We start from the raw sequence: 19,544 nt of genomic DNA, 5'->3' as shown, positions 1-19,544 counted from the left end.
ATATAATTCTACTTATTTATTGATCGTTTGTAAAACCAGGAATGGATCAAACTGCTATGCAAATGGAGCCTCCAATAATAATAATAATAATAATAATAATAATAATAATAATAATATCCCTCCAATTGCTTTCAGGGTCTGAAAAGACTGCAAAAAGAGCTCAATAAGAAGTTCTATGTGGCTCAAGAGCCATGCGCTGGACATGCATCAGGGGGCGCTACCAGTACAATGCCCTCCCTCCCTCCCTCCCTCTCTGGCTGTGGTACCTGCGTCGCGGGCGTCTATGATGAACTCTGCCGGCTCGAAGGTCTGCCCCTCGGTCAGGCCCGGCCCGGAGACCCGAACGCGGCTGGCGTCTCCGAGCTCCGATTGTTTGATGATGACGGTGATGGGGCTGCTGGGAATGTGGTGGCCGTTCCTTTTGATGCTGACCAGGTGCTCCCCGGTCTCCTTGGGAACAAACGAGATTCCTGGAGAGAGAGAGAGAGAGAGAGAGAGAGAGAGAGAGAGAGAGAGAGAGAGAGAGAGAGAGAGAGAGAGAGAGAGAGAGAGAGGATGGTTTAGCATGGATTCACTGTACTGAAAATGATAATAAATTAGCATGTATTTATGGCTTTCGGTAGACTTTTGTAAAATCATTGTCGTTTCTCTGATTACATGACGTTAAGTACAAGATCTAAAATGATTCTCTTTTTTTTTTTTTTAATGTCTCAATCCTACAATCCTAGGTGATGCATCTCCATTGGGGATGAAGAGCAATGAACCAGCGTCTCTCTCTCACCAACACGTCCGTTCCTCAGCATCTTGAGCAGGCAGGGCTCCTCGCGACCGGAGGGTGCGGTCACACTGGCGGTCAGCTGGCTGAGGTCAGACTCTCCGATGTCCAGAGGGATATCGGCAGTGGAGCCCACCTTGAGTTGGGACATCCTCATGGAATCATCCCCTGGAGAGACAGAGGAGGGGGGAATTTAATATGGAGCAGCTGTGACTAGGGCTGTTCGCAACAAACTACAAAAATCATTAGTGGAACTTATTGAGAGACAGGGAGACAAGGTTCAGCTATCCAGGAGGCCAATTATCACACAATGAATTACAGCTGAGAACACATTTTAAAATTAACATAAGCAACTAAAAGGAGTCCATTTGCCATCAATGGTCATTTCCGCAGCAAATTCATCTCAAAACTTCAAGGTCGTGTATTTAAAAAAAAAAAAGTGTCTGATTGCATGATGTTAAATAAAATATCTAATTTAAAAACTACATTTTACACACAAAAAGAAAAAAAAAAAGTTACTAACTTTCACCCTACCTGTGATTTTTGACACGAAGGGGCTGCCAGCGATGTGTTTGTCGTTGTATTTGACCAGGATGTTGTAGTCTCCGGGCAGTGATGGTAGATAGGAGACAGTACAAGTCCCGTCCTGGTTGTCAGTGCAGCCTATATCAGCCTTGGATGGGCCTTCAATAGCAAGGGACAGTCCACCTGCGAAAAATCATGTTTATACAGTTGGGTTTTTTACTGGAGCAATCTAGGTAAAGTACCTTGCTCAAGGGTACAGCAGCAGCGTCCCCCCACCTGGGATTGAACCCACGACCCTCCGGTCAAGAGTCCAGAGCCCTAACCACTACTCCACACTGCTGCCCTGTCACATTGTATTGGCCACACTGCAGTGTTAAGTGTGAATTTACCTTCCCCGGCATCTTTGGTGTTGACAGTGAACACAGCTGGTTTGTTGACTGTGCCGTGAATCAGGCCTGGTCCGTACGCAGTCACGTGACCGCTGTCAACATAGTCCACGTAGAAATGAAGTGGACTTCCTGTTGAAGGGAGAATATACATTTCCTTTAGAAAAAAACTTAAAACCAGAATTATTATTATTATTATTATTTATTTCTTAGCCAACGCCCTTATCCAGGGCGACTTACAATTGTTACAAGATATCACCTTATTTTTACATACAATTACCCATTTATACAGTTGGGTTTTTACTGGAGCAATCTAGGTAAAGTACCTTGCTCAAGGGTACAGCAGCAGTGTCCCCCCCACCAGGGATTGAACCCACGACCCTCCGGTCAAGAGTCCAGAGCCCTAACCACTACTCCACACTGCTAATTAAATAAGCAGACAGCTAAAGTGACATACATAAAACATTTTTGTTCGGGTCTAGTTTGGTTAAATTAAAAGATGTTTTGTCTCCTTCCCCCCCCCCCCCCCTCATTAGATTTAGACTGCCTCCAGTCATGATTCAATTAAGCCGTGCCAGAGGATGGATGTTCGATATTTATTTGTCAGATGCCTTTATCCAAGGCAGCTTACAGGGCAGTAATGCAAGATTAATATTTATATACAGTGTAGTTTATTAGAATGCAATAGGAGCTAGGATGCAACAAGGTTAGGATTACAGCATTTATACCCACAATGACATAGCAGTGCAATCCTGGCTGGCTACAGGTTGGAGAGACCTGCAGTGATGCTCGTGTGTGTTATTGAAGCAGGTAGTACCTGGTATATGCATGCCATCATATTTGATGTCCATCTCATGAAGCCCAGCCTCTGTAGGGGAAAACTTCACAGTCACCGTCCCGTCCTTGTTGTCTGTGATGTCAGGCTGGGCGACCTTTCCAGAGGGCATTCTCACGTCACCTGCCAGAATCAAAGGAGTCAAGTCTGAAACATCAGTAACTCTGAAAATGAGTTTGCAATGATTTTTAATAAAATGCATGCACCTGCTCTCTGCACCCTGCTCAATAGACAAAAACGGTACTACCGGACCTGTGCTTTGTTTAACCCTAAAATAACCCTAGTAAAATTTGCCCGTACTTGATGAAATCCACCTTGACGTGCAATGGAATCTTGCTCACCTGTGATGTCGCCCTTCTTGACGGTGAATGGAATGACCAAGTCGAATGGACGCAGTCCGGCCACGTCCAGCCCCACTGGTCGGTCAGTAGCCTGCAGGGAAGGTCAAGAGGTTATTAAAAAAAAAAAAAAAAAAAAAAAGCTGTGCTAAATACAGGAGTATTTTGAAGGATTTCAAATTCGTAGACAGACGGAGGTATCAACACTACTGGAAAACATCCTGCCCCACATTCAAAATGCTTCGAGTCGCTTGGAAACAAAAAATAAAAGGTTAGAAATGAAGTTAGCTCTCCCAGACCCGCATGCGAGGGAGTTAAACCCAGAAAGGTCCAGTGGCAGAGTGTGCCAATTGGTGAGGGGGTATTGAATTACTGGTACTAATTTGAAAACACACACAACCTTAGATATTTTCCATACATTAAGGCATATTAGATTTTGTGAGTACTTTCATTGATTTGTCATAGATTTTTTTTTTTTCTCAATTTGACATCAAGACAAAGCAGCTCCGAATCACTGCAGGGAGAAACAAAACAAACACCAAGACATGGATCATATTTAAGAACATAAGAAAGTTTACAAAAACGAGAGGAGGCGCCATTCAGCCCATCTTGCTCGTTTGGTTGTTAGTAGCTTATTGATCCCAGAATCTCAAGCAGCTTCTTGAAGGATCCCAGGGTGTCAGCTTCAACAACATTACTGGGGAGTTGGTTCCAGACCCTCAATTCTCTGTGTAAAAAAGCGCCTCCTATTTTCTGTTCTGAATGCCCCTTTATCTAATCTCCATTTGTGACCCCTGGTCCTTGTTTCTTTTTTCAGATCAAAAAAGTCCCCCGGGTTGACATTGTCAATACCTTTTAGGATTTTGAATGCTTGAATCAGATCGCCGCGTAGTCTTCTTTGTTCAAGACTGAATAGATTCAATTCTTTTAGCCTGTCTGCATACGACATGCCTTTTAAACCCGGGATAATTCTGGTCGCTCTTTGCACTCTTTCTAGAGCAGCAATATCCTTTTTGTAACGAGGTGACCAGAACTGAACACAATATTCTAGGTGAGGTCTTACTAATGCATTGTAAAGTTTTAACATTACTTCCCTTGATTTTAAATTCAACACTTCTCACAATATATCCGAGCATCTTGTTGGCCTTTTTTTTTTTTTATAGCTTCCCCACATTGGTCTAGATGAAGACATTTGAGTCTATTTAGGCTTCAGTTTCTTGTTTCATAAGAGAGCCCCCTTTATACACCTTTGTGTTTTAAGGACTGTTGCGTTATCAGAAATGGCACAGGAAGTACTCACCGTAACCTGGAAAGGGCTCTTCAGAATGTGTTCCCCCCCGAAGCGCACACAGACGATGTATTGTCCGGGCTGCGGCGCGGTGTAGAAGATATCGAAGGTTCCGTCCTGATTCTCGACCACATCAACGTCCACTTCTGTGCCTTCCGGCGTGCACACTGTACAGGTCACCTTACCCTTGCCAGCGGCCTTGGCATCAACAGCGATGGCGGTCTGCTCGCCAATCTGGATGGTAGGACCAATGCCAGCTCCTGTACCCAGGGGAGAGGATGAAGGGAGCAGGTTTGAAAATGCCACTGCAAAACCTCGCCCATATTACCACCCTTACCCCATCCACGCTAGTATCACGGGCAAAACGTTGACAAGAAGTCGTCATTCATTTTTAAATGCTGAGTCGTTGAAATGAAGTTTAGTATTTCTGAATTTCAGTGCTATTTAGCGTTTCTGTAAAAAAACGGTTCTTTAAAATGGAACGGTCAAATGGAAATTCGAGTGCTTTAATGGATTAGCATACATGCCTACTAAAATTCAAATGTTTAATCCTGTAAAATGCCACTACAGCACTGATACGGCTGTATTAATTCAGGTCATAATTCTCTTGTTCCAGTTCTGTACCATCCCATTCCCTACCCAGTTCTCTCTCCAGTTTCCTGAATATGGAGTTACCCCATAGCTCTCTATACAAGCTTTTACAGCCAATGAGAGAACAGCATTCCAGAGCCATGCTTAGTCGCCATGGTTACAGACAAGAACCACAGCCAGCAGCCAAGAATGACAGCAAAAAATAAATATATCTCCTCATGAAGCTTCATGAATCTGAAATTATTCCCTCCCAGTCCCTCAGCTCTAACCACGAGACTATATCACACTGCTTCCCTCCCTCCCAGTCCCTCAGCTCTAACCACGAGACTAAATCACACTGCTTCCCTCCCTCCCAGTCCCTCAGCTCTAACACTCTCCCAGTCCCTCAACTCTAAGCACTAGACTAAAATGCTTCCCACCCATTTAGCTTTTTAATACAAGTTCATCTTAAAAAGGTCTTCCTGACAAATGGTACCTCAAAAAAACGTGTTTGGTTATGCTCACTAAAACATGTTTCATTAATTGATAGGCGTACGTCCATCAGGACAGCCATTAGGAAGAGACGTCTACACTCAGCGAGGTAGCAATGCTGTCCCTGTACAAATTAATCCCAAGGCTTACCTAACCTGTGACCTCCAATTGAAACTGAAGGTGAAAAAGCAAAAAAGTGAGGAATGAAAAAGAAAGTGATCTGCAAAAGTGTGCAGCGTCTTGTAGCGTGAATTGATTGTCTACTTGAAATCAATCTTATATAGCGCCTTTCATAGTGGACCACCATCAAAGCGCTTTATAAGATACAGTAACAAGAAAAAAAAAGGGGATTTAAAATGGTATTGTAGTAAGCTTACTATCCTTTCTCCAACCTATTCCAAGACATACCTGTGACTGTGCACTTGCTGGCATTGCCAGTGGTCACTGCCCGGATTCTGTAGGGTGAGTAGGGGATTTCGTCTCCCCCGTATTTGATCAGGGTGGTGTAGCGTCCAGTCACGTCTGGGACGTACGATACCAGGTAAGTCCCATCCTCATTGTCCCGAATGTTAGCTTTCTTGGGCTTTCCTTCAGGATCCTAAATCAAAAAGAATTTCAAACATTTCAAAACCAGCAGAACACAAAACCGCTTGGAAGTCCGTCATAACAAATTACAACAGATTAACCGAAGTAATCCGTTCCATAATAAAAGTAATCCGGCCCAAAAAATAGATTACTTTCTTCTAGGGAGTAGCATATCACACGGATTACTTTTAGAAATTAAAATATGCTGAAGTTGCATGATGGTAAGAATCTAAATTATCTTCATAGTTTTTATTATTATTATTATTATTATTATTATTATTATTATTATTGTCTCAATCATAAAATACTAGGTGATGCAAAACTTTTAGCCAGAGCTGTAGAATATATTTATTATCCGTCCCCATATAAGATTTAGGAGGGGTATCGGCGCCAGTCTGGGCAGCCTGTGGAGACTCACTGTGATCTGCACTGCCAGCAGCCCCTCGCCCGCGTCTTTGGCATCAATGGTGAACTCCACCGGCAGGCTGGCTTGCACCCCTGTGGTGTCGAGACCCGGTCCGCTGGCCTTGACCTTGCTGGCATCATGAGTGGGCAGAACCTTCACCTTGAAAGGACTGAGAGGACGAGAAAAAACAAAGTCACGACAAACTAGCGTGTATTCTATGGCTCATATATATACACCATAAGCCAAAAACCATATCCCAGATTTGAACCCGTTGCCCTCTTTGCTCTCACCTGCATGGGACCTCCTCCTCTCCATAAAGCACGTTGACAGAGTAGGGTCCCTTACTGGTGGGGACATAGCTGACGGTGTGTGTCCCGTCTCCATTGTCCACCAATTCCACTGGTTCAGCCACTCCTGGGAGGACAGAACCGATAGTCAATAGCTGCGATAGTTTTCTCAAACCAAATTACCCATAGTAATCCATTTTGCTATAGGTCTCAAAATGTGCAGTTTTGAAAGAAACACCTGTTAGTCAACATTTCATTTTTGAAACCTGGTATCTGGTACTACAGCTGTGGCCAAAAGTCACCTAGAATTTTAGGATTGACGACCAATTGCACTGGTTCAACCACCCCCGGAGGACAGAACCATTAGTCAATAGCTGCATTGATTGCGTCCTTTGATTAACCCTTTGGCAAACATCAATCAAATCAAGGATGGGATGCACAAAGCATCCAAGGCCATTGAATTACACACCAGCCAGGCCCCCCCAGAGCGGTTAAAGCCAGGGCAGGAGGTTCGGAGAGAGAGAGAAAGAGAGAGAGAGAGAGAGTTACCTTTGGGCCCCTGCACTTGGACCTGCAGTGGCGCGACTCCTGCCTTGCTGGTGTCCACAGTGAAGCATTGTGGGATGCTGGCACGCACGTTGTTGCCCAGGCCCTGCCCCAGACACTTCACCTTGGTGGAGTCCACAATATCATAGACAGGAACAGAGAAGGGGCTGCCTGTGTGAGAGAGCGAGAGAGAGAGAGAGAGAGAGAGAGAGAGCGAGAGAGAGAGCGAGAGAGCGAGAGAGAGAGATTACAGCTGGGAACACATTTTAAATTAACATGAGAATCTAAAAAGGAGTCCATTTGCCATCAGTGGTTGTTTCCTCAGCAAATTCATCTCAAGTTGATCAAAATGTCTCTAAAAACATCAACAGCTTCAAAAAGGGAATTGGAAACAGATTTAAAAAAAAAAAAAAAAAAAGAAATTAACAGTAATTGATGCATCCCTCCCAGCTGCGCTTGAAAAATCCTAGCTAACACGCGGTCAACACTTTTACCCAGTCTTTATCCTTTAAAGATCAAACTGGACGCATTTCTGGGATCAGTCCGCTTCTGGGAGCTGGTCAAAACGCTGCTAGCTTCGTAACTGTCCTGATGTCTGTCTGAAAGGATGTGGGACTCACCTTTGATTGGCTGGCCCCCATAGGTGATGTTCAGATTGTAGGTTCCAGGTTCGTAGGGAATGTATTCCACAGAGCAGCTGCCATCTTTGTTATCTGTATAGGACATCTTGGCTTCCGAGGGGCCCTCCATTGCCAGCCCCAGGCCCCCACTGCCAGCGCCACTAAGGAGCAAAACACAGCACAAATCAAGACTCGGATAGGGTGTTTTTTTTTTTTAAAAGCACGTGATGCCCCTTTAAAAAAGGGACACGATTCCGTTAAACGCTTGGAAAAGTGTGGATTGTGAAATCACTTTCAGTTTTTTCAACTATTTGCAAAGCCCTTTATTTTTGTGTTCATTTCAAGCACTGGACATTCTTTATATACAACATGAAATATGACGTCGCAATACAGATTTATCAAATGGCACAGAAAAACAGACCGAAGTAAGAATTGAACAAATGGGTCGTCTTCAACACAGGATGGGTGCAGCAGTATGGGACTCTTACCTCGTCTCCACTGTGAATTTGCTAGCTGCGTTTGTGGTGCCTCTCTCCAGCCCAGGCCCGTAGGCTCTCACTCTGGCTGGGTCACAGCCCTCCGTCACAGGCACTTGAAACGGGCTGCTGGGCAAGGGGGCATTATCGTAGGCAACCTCCACAGAGTGCACACCTGCAGAGACACCACAAGGGGGAGTCAGAGAGCACTCCCAGTTTAACAATGACCTTGTCAGTCAATTCCGGGATAAAAACGATCAATTTTAAATCCTGTTTTAATTGTCTGGTTCTCTCTGTCTGAGATGTGAAGACTCCTGGTGTATAGATGTTTGATCCATTCCTGGTTTTGCTAAGTGTTAAAAGAGGAGAACACACAGCTGAGCTTGTTGCCTTTATCTTGGTGCTAATCTAGCTAGTAATAAAACCTGGAATGGGTGACACTGCTGTGCAATAGGAGTCTTGTTTCCATCCCAGTTCAATTTAAAAGGATACTGACAAAACACCTTGAACCGCAAGTGCGGGTCCCCTTAGTGTATTTGTCTTTAAAAAAAGTTCTAAAAAAAAAAAAAAAAAAAAAACTAGGTTTGATCCTAATTCCATATTTGCAATTCAATAATCCACGATATTTTACTAAAAAAACAGTTTATTAAATTCAACTTCTGTACTTCATTTTGTTAGACCATTTAATATAACATTATAGGATTGGAAACATTGGTAAAAAGGGAACTAACCAATACTACAGACACAGCACAGAAACCAGGACTGGTGCAACCAACCGCTAACTACTCTCTTGTACAAGTTTACTGTAGATGTCTTCCTCATGCAACATTGCAAGCCAAAGGCCAAGTGGAGTTGCCTTAGTCGCCTCTAGCAAACTGGTTTGCTGCCCTTTATTCACTTTGAGATGGTGCCACCTCTATATGGTGTAAATGGTTAAATCTCCAATGACAAGCCCCAGCACGCACCCTCCTCATAAGGGGTGTACTCCACTTGGTAGGTTCCGTCTCCCTTGTCTTTGATCAGGGCGTCTGTGTGTTTGCCTGATGGGTTGTTGATTCGGGTCTTGATGTGGTTGCCGCCATTCTTCGTGAGCGCGCGGGCGTCCACGGTGAAATCTGTGGTGGCATCACGGAAAACACCTGTATGAACAGGGAGGGTTTTGATTGAGAATACAGAACTGTTTTCATTTAAAAACACCTGTGTTTTGGTAGGTCACATTTTTAAAAGTAGACAATTCCTGGTTAACAAAAAAACACAACACACATATAAAATCGCTGGGTTTTAGCAATAGTTTTCTCAAACCAAAATATTACCTACAGTAATCCTTATTGCTATAGGTCTCAGTGTGCAGTTCTGAAAGAAACACCTGTTAGTCAACATTTCATTTTTGAAACATGGTATCTGGTACTACAGCTTTGGCCAAAAGTCACCTAGAAATTTTAGGATTGACGATAATTTTATAACAGTTAAAGATATTGATCATCATGTAAAATCAAAAGAAACTACAAAATATTGTAAAGAGAGAGTCTACCAGAAGCCATAATAGTATTTCATTCTAGATTTTAAAATGTCACATTTTCTCAAATGTCAGGTTTTTCGTGAAGCATATGAAAAGCTACAAAGCGGTGTGTAATTCAATATGTGAACGTAACATTATTCAGCAGGTTTCATTTGACTATAAGGCAAAATGGCGGGCAGCAGTGTGGAGTAGTGGTTAGGGCTCTGGACTCTTGACCGGAGGGTCGTGGGTTCAATCCCAGGTGGGGGGACACTGCTGCTGTACCCTTGAGCAAAGTACTTTACCTAGATTGTTCCAGTAAAAACCCAACTGTATAAATGGGTAATTGTATATAAAAATAATGTGATATCTTGTAACAATTGCAAGTCGCCCTGGATAAGGGCGTCTGCTAAGAAATAAATAATAAAAACGCGTTCATTCTGTAGAGCGATGGAAAAGTTTTGACCATAGCGGTACACTAGGTTAAAGAAATCTGTTTGCATTTCCTTCGTTCACCTGGAGGGTGAAATCATCCCTCTTAAAAACGACGCTATCCCTGTCAGTAACCAATCAGCTGCTTCCCCTGTTGACTGACACGCTTTTCAGCCAGTAACATGACCCAGAAAACACTGCTGAGGTCAAAACGACCTTGGAAGTAAAGCACATTCAGTCTGTTTTAACATGTTTCTTTCAAAACTCCACAATTCCTTTTGAAAAAGAGCTGCCCTGGGCATCTGTAAAGCTCTTCTGGTTTTGGATCAAAACACAGCTCCAGGTGAAGCTCACCTTTGCCTTCGATGCCAGGACCAAAGACCTTGACGCCGCTGGAGTCAATGGCGGGCTCCACCGCGAGTCTGGCTGGGAAGTTGGGCACATCCTGCCCGCCGTAGCGGATGGCGATGGTGGAGTCGCCAGGGTACAGCGGGATGTAGGTGACGTTGTAGGTGCTGTTTCCGTTGTCCTGGATGTGGACCTCGGCCTCCGTGCCGTTGTCGGAGATGATCCCGACGGTCAGTTCGTCCGGGCCGGCGTTGGTACAGTCCACGCTGAACTTCCCCGTCTCGCCCACCTTGGCGTGTTCCAGACCAGGGCCTGAACAACGCACCTATGAAATAATGTTTAGTACCAAGTAGGGCTGTGATTTAACAGTTGTGTTAAACTCTGAAATAGGAATAGCAAATTCAAAACCGACAAGCATCCTGACTGTTGATAATATTGAAAAACAGCTGGTTTCCATTGCTTTATATATCTGGCTCATGAGGTCATCACGCAGGAGAGTTTATCCGTCCCCATAGGACGGACAGCGTTCCGTGTGGTTTGTTCATTAACAGGATCAAATCCTTGAAGCAGTGGTTCAGGGGCTCACCTTGGAGGCGTCAGTGGGGACCACGGCCTCAGCAGTGAAGGGGCTCCCCGGCACGGGCACCCCATCGTAGGTCAGCTCCACCTGGTAGGGTCCCAGCTCCCGGGGGATGAAGCGGACCTGGCTGTTATCCGGACTCGGGCCTGGCTCCACCTTGCAGGGCACAGCCTTCCCCAAGGGGCTAGTGATCTTGGCCGCCACTTTCCCCTGACCACCAGCCCCCTCGGACTTCACAGTGAACTCCTGGTCCTTCCCAACCGGCATCTCTGTGGAGGCAAGGCCAGTTAGAGGAGGCATGCTCCCAAGCAAAATGTATATCCCCATTTAAATTTGAACTGTGGATTAGGGTTGAGGTCAAGTCCTGTTTTTTCAGTACCAATGCCTTTAAAATCAATTCCCAATTCAAAAAATTCCAACACATCATCCAAAACATAAGATCACTAGGGGATCAACTGAATGTTTGTTTTACTAGTTGAAAGAATGACTGGACTTCAAACTTACTGTCTCCAAGGCCAGACACTTTGATCTTGCTCAGGTCCAGTGACGGGGCGACACCCACGGAGAAGGGGCTCTTGGGAACGTGGTCCCCACCATAGGTCACGCCCACTCCAGTGATGCCCTGCGAACGAACGAGACATTTCACTCCTCATTATAGGCTGTCGGGGGACTTGCAGGGTAGAGGCAATTAATACAGTTGAAATGTGCAGTAAAATCAAAACATGTGGAAGGATGTTGAAATCACCATTGTAACCCAACACAATAAGCACTCCGTTTAAAATAAAGTGCTACAATACCAACGACAGCAGGCCAGTGAGCCCACCAACGCTCGCCCGGTTCTGAGCAGCTGATTGATCTCAGAACTTTGTCAAGTCGGGTCTTAAAGGATCCCAGTGATTCAGCATCAACAACATGACTAGGTAACCCATTCCATCCCCTCACCACTCTCTGTGTGAAGAAGAGTCTCCTTCAGCAACATGACTAGGTAACCCATTCCATCCCCTCACCGCTCTCTGTGTGAAGAAGAGTCTCCTTCAACAACATGACTAGGTAACCCATTCCATCCCCTCACCACTCTCTGTGTGAAGAAGAGTCTCCTTCAACAACATGACTAGGTAACCCATTCCATCCCCTCACCACTCTGTGTGAAGAAGAGTCTCCTTCAACAACATGACTAGGTAACCCATTCCATCCCCTCACCGCTCTCTGTGTGAAGAGTCTCCTTCAACAACATGACTAGGTAACCCATTCCATCCCCTCACCACTCTCTGTGTAAAGAAGAGTCTCCTTCAGCAACATGACTAGGTAACCCATTCCATCCCCTCACCACTCTCTGTGTGAAGAAGAGTCTCCTTCAACAACATGACTAGGTAACCCATTCCATCCCCTCACCACTCTCTGTGTGAAGAGTCTCCTTCAACAACATGACTAGGTGACCCATTCCATCCCCTCACCGCTCTCTGTGTGAAGAAGAGTCTCCTTCAACAACATGTCCCAAGTCTATCTCCATTTAATTTACAAATGTGTCCACCGGTCCCGATTATTATACAATACTTAAAAGTATCAGTTAGGGTTAATAATGTCAACCCCTTTAAGAGTTTAAAAGACAAATCATGTCCTCCCCGATTCTTCTTTTCTCCAGGCTTAATAGATTCACTTCTTTCAGCCTGTCTTTGTAGTCTGGTGACTCTTTGCTGGACTCTCTCCAGAACCACACTGTCTCTGTAGTGCTGTGGTGACCAGAACTGGACACAATACTCCAAGTGCGGTCTCACCAGTTCATATATCATCATGACTGTACACAAGACTGTAAAATCCATCTCAAAGTTGATCACCAAAAGCAATTCCAGCCTCATGGTGCACAGCACTGCTTATTTCTCACAAGGACAATTGTGAAACCCTTGTACCTTGCTCTCAAACTCAGAAGCAACATTACAGTTTGCAGTTCACCATACCCCCCCCCCAAGTCCTCTCACCTGCTGTACTGGGGTGTACTTCACAGTGTGGGTGTTGTCATGGTTATTGATTATCTCAAAGTCCTTGACAGCCTCTCCCTTGGCAGGGCCAGCAAACTGGACATCCAGCTTAGCTTTCCCGGCCGCTTTGGTGTTGACCGTGAAGTGGGTGGGCTTGCAAAGCTCCACACCTGCAAAAGGAGGGCAGACTTAATACAGGGACACCCACAGACCAGACCTGGGCTCCATCACGCCAGCAATGGGGCAACTCTTAATCCATTCTTAAATTACAATACCATTTTTAATTTGAGTTAATCCTTGGCACACCTGATGTAAATCGGCTCCTACTTGGTCTGTATTAACTGTACGAATTGCGCTGGTCTATTAAATGAAGTGATGTAAATCGCGTTGCTCTGTATTGAGCCTGTGTGAATTGTACACAGGGTGATTAAAAAACGGCCCCTCACCGCTCCTGCTCAGTCCCGGACCCTCTGCTTTGACTTTGCTAGCATCATGGGAAGGATCCACCTTGATTCGGAGTGGACTGACAGGGACAGCCTGACAAACAAAACCATCAAAAAAAATCAAAAACCACACTCCAGTGATACATCACTGCCCGCCCACTTCCAATAAAGATCTCTCGGCTGTTTAGATTGCATTTGGGATATAGAAGTTCTTGACTGTGGCTTTGATGCAATGGCAAAAAAAAAATCACACCTTGTGACCTACAGCACAGGATACAGAAGTTTATCTATAGCACTTGGAATACTTGCATATCCTTAATTAAAATAAACAAGATTAAGATTAAATAGGGACCAGTAAACTGATTCAATGTGCTTTGTTTCTTACTGTCCCCTTAGATTTGACTCTTTCACTTATTTAAGTGTTGAATTGGACTAGGTTTTGAGTTCTAGTTGTACTGCCAGACATCTGGAGGTTACTCCACTCCACTGCATATCCAGGGCTGATCTAGCCTGGAAACACATCTATGTGTTCACTATTTGTTTATTTAGCAGACGCCTTTATCCAAGGCGACTTACAGAGACTAGGGTGTGTGACCCTGAGCAAGTCACTTAACCTCCTTGTGCTCCGTCTTTCGGGTGAGGCATAATTGTAAGTGACTCTGCAGCTGATGCATAGTTCACACACCCTAGTCTCTGTAAGTCGCCTTGGATAAAGGCGTCTGCTAAATAAACTAATAATAATAATAATAATAATAATAATACCAGTTAAAAAAAATACTTTATAGAATCTTTGGAAGTACCCTCCACAATTCAGGTTAGATTAAAAAAAAAAAAAAAAAAAAAAAAAAAAAAAAAAAAATCGATGAATCATGAAATCTATTAAAACCCCTCATTTTAGGATACAGAAAGGGGTCACCTGGTCACCGAACAGCACCATGATGGTGTAGCTGCCTGCCCCAGGAGGGGTGTATTTCACAGTGAAGGTGTCATTGTCGTTTCGGATGATGTCAAAGTCGATGTCTGCCTCCGCTGGGCCGATGACCCCCGAATCACATTTGATACCGACGCTAATGTCACCTGGGGAAGAGAACCGAAAATACAGAATTTGTAGTTGTTCCAAAAGACAGCTCTCAAAAAAAAAAACAAAAAAAAACAGCTGGAGCTTTTTGCCATTGTGCTCCGTGTGCGCGGAACTTTGATTTAAGCACTCTCGTTTTGTTTAACTTTGCAAAGCACTCTGGGATGCCACGGCATGAAGGGACGGCTCGACACAGTTATTGTAGAGAGTCACACAAACAAACTGTGGGCTTCAATGATTATTTCGGACAAAGGTAAGTCAGCTTTAAAAAGGTTGCAGCTGTGATAAAGTGCCCATTTCAGACAGGCATTACCTTGGCCAGCCTCTGCGCAGTCCACAGTGAAGTAGGTCGGTTCACAGGCCTTCAGGCCGGTCTTGGCCACTCCGGGTCCTGACACCTTCACCTTGTTTGGGTGAGTTCCAGCACCAATCATCATCTGGAGGAGACAGAATTGACAATGTTAACCTGAACCATTAAAAATAACCTTTATTTTATTGTGTTGCATGTTCCCATGTGTTGCTATAACTGTTTAAAAGTAAGGTGTGTGTATTGTTCTATTTATTTTTTTTTTACATCTTGACCATTTTCCCCCCCCCCCACTTTTAAATTGCAGCACACTCTGGCGGTTTCTATTTTAGCTTCAAGATGGCCTCTCATGTATTTCTCAGAACTACATTTCCCATCCTCCTCCTGCTCACTGGTCAATCCATCTGTTACCTATGCAAGCAGGAGGATGATGGGGAATGTAGTTTGAGTGGTCCACGTGAAGCCATCTTGGAGGCAGTGGAATGCAATTTTAAAAAGTTAAAATAGTGGTCAAAATGTTAAAAAAACCTGCTTAGTTTTAGCAACACATGGGAAAGTTATTGTATTTCTTGCTCTTATTGTATTACTTGTATTGTAACACTTGAAATGTATTTGCTTACGATTGTAAGTCGCCCTGGATAAGGGCGTCTGCTAAGAAATAAATAATAATAATAATAATAATAATAATAATAATAATAATAATAATAATAACAACAACAACAACAACAACAACAAAATAAGACGGTCATTATGTACCCTTTAATCACAGCACAGAGAGACAGAGACAGACAGAGAGAGAGACTCCTCTACCATGCATTCTATTGTCTATAACTTGTAAAAATAGTCAACAATAACTCTTGAAACACAGACACTGCAACAGCAACACCTGGTTACTAAGAAATGAGTTTGCCTATTGCACCAGTGATACCCATCGGTGGCTGAACCTACCCTGAAGGGACTGTCCGGGATGTTGACCCCTCCCCAGGACACCATGACCGTGTGTTTGAGTGGCTTGCGGGGAGTGTAGGAGCAGGTGTGGGTGCCCTTTCCATTGTCCCTCATCTGGACATCCACTGGGTTACCCTCGCCATCCTGAAAGGAAAGATAAACAGAGTAAGAAATCCCTATTCCACAGTGCCCTGCCCAGGAAAAAAATAACTCCTCTCTCTGAACCCACCTGGAGCTGGACTTTCAAGGGAGCTTTCCCTCCCTTCTTGGCATCCACTGTGAATTCAGTGGGCTTGTTAATGGCCAGGCCAGTCTTCTCCAAACCAGGACCGTACGCCTTCACCTGAAAACGAATACAAAAGTTGCATCAGCACCCAAGTTTCTTTTTTTTTTTTTTCTTGAGTGTTCAATTCCCCCCCCCCCCCCAAATTTAGAATGCCCAGTTATCCCCCCCCAAATTTAGAATGACCAGTTATCTTCCCCCCCCCCCCCCCCAAATTTAGAATGACCAGTTATCTTCCCCCCTCCCCCCCCAAATTTAGAATGACCAGTTATCTTCCCCCCTCCCCCCCCAAATTTAGAATGACCAGTTATCTTCCCCCCTCCCCCCCCCAAATTTCAATTCCGCACAGCACAGTTTGACCCCACTGGGTATGAGATACACAGCTAAAGGCCACCCTATAGAAAGAACTAATTTTGAAACCTATTGAAGAACACGTTATATTTGAAATCACATGTCGTAGGTTTCTCCATATAACAAACGAAAAAAAAAAAACTGACCATCTAAAACATGAAATTCTACTATTACGGTTTGTAACTTTCTTTGATTGCATGATAGCAAATAAAAAAAAAAAAACACACCATCTCAATTACATTCATAGTAGGAGTACAAAACTTTTGGCCAGAGCTGTAGCCAAGGCATAGCTTCAGTGGAAACCACCTCTGGCTAAACCTACTCCTGGGGAAAGGCAGTGGACACGATGCCTCGTTTCATGCAGCACTAGCGATTGAGAACGTGCTGTATTAGCTAGTCTCGGGTCAGTACCTTGTCTGGGTGGAAGTCCTTGGGAGGCGCGGCTGTGATCTCTGCCATGAAGGGGCTGTGCTGGATGTCCTCGTTGTTGCAGAGCACGTGCACTGCGTACTCCCCGACCTCCGTGGGCCAGTAACGGACGTCACACGAGCCGTCGCCCTTGTCATCGCACTCTATCTTAGCCTGGGATGGGCCCTCCACTGAGAAACCTGACCAGCGAGGAGGAGACACCCAGGTTAGGAGCTGCCCACACAACGCTACTGGGGCAGAACACTATCCACACACACTCAATAGCATTAAATCATCATTCAAAGAATCAATCTAAAATCTCAATGTCTCGATTAGAAGTCTTTTTTTTTTTTTTTTTTTTTTTTTTTTTAAAAGTCTACCTTCTACACAGTTGGGAGCACTCAGATTTGCTTTGGTGGCACATTTACTGAACTATTGAGATACACAGGTCTCATTTACAAGGGGGTCCTGGAAAGCAAAAAAGGGCAACTGCCAAGTACAACCAACTTGTAGCTGATTGATCTAAAAAAAACTTTGGTCAAGCTCATCTTAAAAGGACCCAAGTGATTCTGCCATCATGACTAGGTAACCCATTCCATCCCCTCACCGCTCTCTGTGTGAAGAAGAGTCTCCTTCAGCAACATGACTAGGTAACCCATTCCATCCCCTCACCACTCTCTGTGTGAAGAGTCTCCTTCAACAACATGACTAGGTAACCCATTCCATCCCCTCACCTCTCTCTGTGTGAAGAAGAGTCTCCTTCAACAACATGACTAGGTAACCCATTCCATCCCCTCACCACTCTCTGTGTGAAGAAGAGTCTCCTTCAACAACATGACTAGGTAACCCATTCCATCCCCTCACCACTCTCTGTGTGAAGAAGAGTCTCCTTCAACAACATGACTAGGTAACCCATTCCATCCCCTCACCACTCTCTGTGTGAAGAAGAGTCTCCTTCAACAACATGACTAGGTAACCCATTCCATCCCCTCACCACTCTCTGTGTGAAGAAGAGTCTCCTTCAACATGACTAGGTAACCCATTCCATCCCCTCACCCATTCCAGGTTTTACAATGAGCTTGATTAGCCACAGCGTGTTTAGATAACAAACCGTCTTAAAACTCCCAACGCTAACTCAAGGACAGTAACTTCAGATTTAGCAGAGTAGAGTTTAGAACAGAAGGCAGGAAGCACACAGAGTTATAAATGCATAGAATAGCCTGCGCTTAACTCTGTGCTTTTAAGATTAGCCTTGATGGGCCGAATGGAAAAGGTGCATTTAGACATTCTCAAAATGGGAATGAAGCGCCTTTCCTCGACCGGGAGGTTGTTGTAGGAAAGCGGAACTCACCCAGTGTTCCGACGTCGTCTCCAACAGCCTCCACCACAAAATCAGCCGACTTCCCAACTACGCCTCCCTCCAAACCTGGTCCCCAAGCTCGCACCTTCTGAGACCTCGCCTCGGTACCCACCTTCACCTCGAAGGGGCTGGGACAGAGAGGGAGGAGAGGTGAGAGATTGATAGAGCCCTAACTGCTCACCTGATCTGCTGGCTTCTCTTAAACTTCATGCAAACATGTTCAGTGTGGATTTCAGATCAAAATATTATTAGTGCTTGCTCTGATAATCAAAGTTTACTGAAGAAAAATAAAATCACATGTCAAGTTCTCACTGGGTGCAGCAGGGGGCGTGTGTGCGCGTCCTGTATTATGGTGCTCTGTGTGTGTCTTAGTCTCACCTGCAAGGAATCTGCTGGCCTCCCAAGGTGATGGTGACAATGTAGTTCCCGGGTGTTGATGGGTAATATTCGTAACCATAGACACCGTCACCACGGTCTTTCTGCTTCACGGGTTCCTCACTCCCCTCTGAGAGAGAGAGACAGAGAGACAGAGAGACAGAGAGACAGAGACTGTCAGTACACAGAGCTCTCTCAAATAAGTCTCGCCTGCAACGTCTCAATTAGAAAACATAACCTTTTAAAAAAGAGGAGGTCCAATCATTTCAGTCTCTCTCCTAATGTGCCACAGACAAATACTTTAACCTGTGTGCAACTTAAATATCAAAAAAAAAAGTGAACTTGCTCAGAGTGAGACTCACTTGGTCCCTTGATGGTGACTTTGAGCTCCCCAGTGCCTGCTCCCTTGGTGTACACTCTGAAGTCCGCGGTCTCTTTAGCACGAACTCCTTTGGGCTGCAGCCCGCGGCCTTTAGCTCTGCACAGGGAGGGGTTACAAGCTGGAGAAACAGAGAGAGAAATTGGTGAGGGACAGTCGCTATTGCCCCATCCCCATATTGGAGACCATATAAAACCTAATCCAGCCTCTCTACAAAACCAGCATTCTGTATATAAAAAATAAATAAATAAAAATATATATATATTAGTTGGTTTAACCGAAACAAAACACCAAAAACCCACTGCAAAAAAAGGAGGGAGAAAGACACACAAAAGGTTTAAGACAAAACGTGCAAAAGGGCTGCATGCCTGAAGTTTAAATCGCTACTCAGAACGCTGTGTCCTAGTGCAGCCACACTAGTGTGCTACACCTCAGGACTTTAAAAAGACTTAAAACCTTGTGCAGTGATTGAATTTGAAGTATTTTTTGGGTACTATTTTTTACTGCACAGGATTCTCAGAAGTAAACAGCTTCCAAAGACTCTTTAGCCGAGAAGACCTCCCAAGAAAATCCATTGCGTATTTGATAAAATGCAGAAGGCCGCACCAACGTTTACTGCAGAAACCAGACAAAAACACAAACACAGAAG

General features: G+C 44.5%; 1 protein-coding gene across 1 annotated transcript in view; it reads right to left on the bottom strand.

Annotated features, from left to right (window-relative positions):
* The window catches only part of LOC117401729 (filamin-A-like), a 45,988-nt gene that overhangs the window by 9,067 nt on the left and 17,377 nt on the right, over positions 1-19,544 (bottom strand). Inside the window, exons 10-36 of the mRNA XM_059017217.1 lie at positions 18,879-19,016; positions 18,520-18,646; positions 18,133-18,269; positions 16,785-16,981; positions 15,969-16,082; positions 15,740-15,883; positions 14,798-14,921; positions 14,323-14,483; positions 13,410-13,500; positions 12,964-13,133; positions 11,492-11,609; positions 10,994-11,256; positions 10,414-10,732; positions 9,095-9,268; positions 8,142-8,304; positions 7,654-7,814; positions 7,037-7,204; positions 6,491-6,614; positions 6,213-6,369; positions 5,618-5,807; positions 4,160-4,407; positions 2,863-2,953; positions 2,504-2,644; positions 1,690-1,818; positions 1,310-1,483; positions 782-943; positions 267-470 (exon numbers count right to left, since the gene is read on the bottom strand). Of these exons, the coding sequence (XP_058873200.1) occupies positions 267-470; positions 782-943; positions 1,310-1,483; positions 1,690-1,818; positions 2,504-2,644; positions 2,863-2,953; positions 4,160-4,407; positions 5,618-5,807; positions 6,213-6,369; positions 6,491-6,614; positions 7,037-7,204; positions 7,654-7,814; positions 8,142-8,304; positions 9,095-9,268; positions 10,414-10,732; positions 10,994-11,256; positions 11,492-11,609; positions 12,964-13,133; positions 13,410-13,500; positions 14,323-14,483; positions 14,798-14,921; positions 15,740-15,883; positions 15,969-16,082; positions 16,785-16,981; positions 18,133-18,269; positions 18,520-18,646; positions 18,879-19,016 (4,389 nt within the window). The remainder of the gene's footprint in view (positions 1-266; positions 471-781; positions 944-1,309; positions 1,484-1,689; positions 1,819-2,503; positions 2,645-2,862; positions 2,954-4,159; positions 4,408-5,617; positions 5,808-6,212; positions 6,370-6,490; positions 6,615-7,036; positions 7,205-7,653; positions 7,815-8,141; positions 8,305-9,094; positions 9,269-10,413; positions 10,733-10,993; positions 11,257-11,491; positions 11,610-12,963; positions 13,134-13,409; positions 13,501-14,322; positions 14,484-14,797; positions 14,922-15,739; positions 15,884-15,968; positions 16,083-16,784; positions 16,982-18,132; positions 18,270-18,519; positions 18,647-18,878; positions 19,017-19,544) is intronic.

This window comes from Acipenser ruthenus, chromosome 55, assembly GCF_902713425.1.
Source record: "Acipenser ruthenus chromosome 55, fAciRut3.2 maternal haplotype, whole genome shotgun sequence".
NCBI lineage: Eukaryota > Metazoa > Chordata > Actinopteri > Acipenseriformes > Acipenseridae > Acipenser > Acipenser ruthenus.
This window is presented reverse-complemented; position numbering and strand designations above follow the sequence as displayed.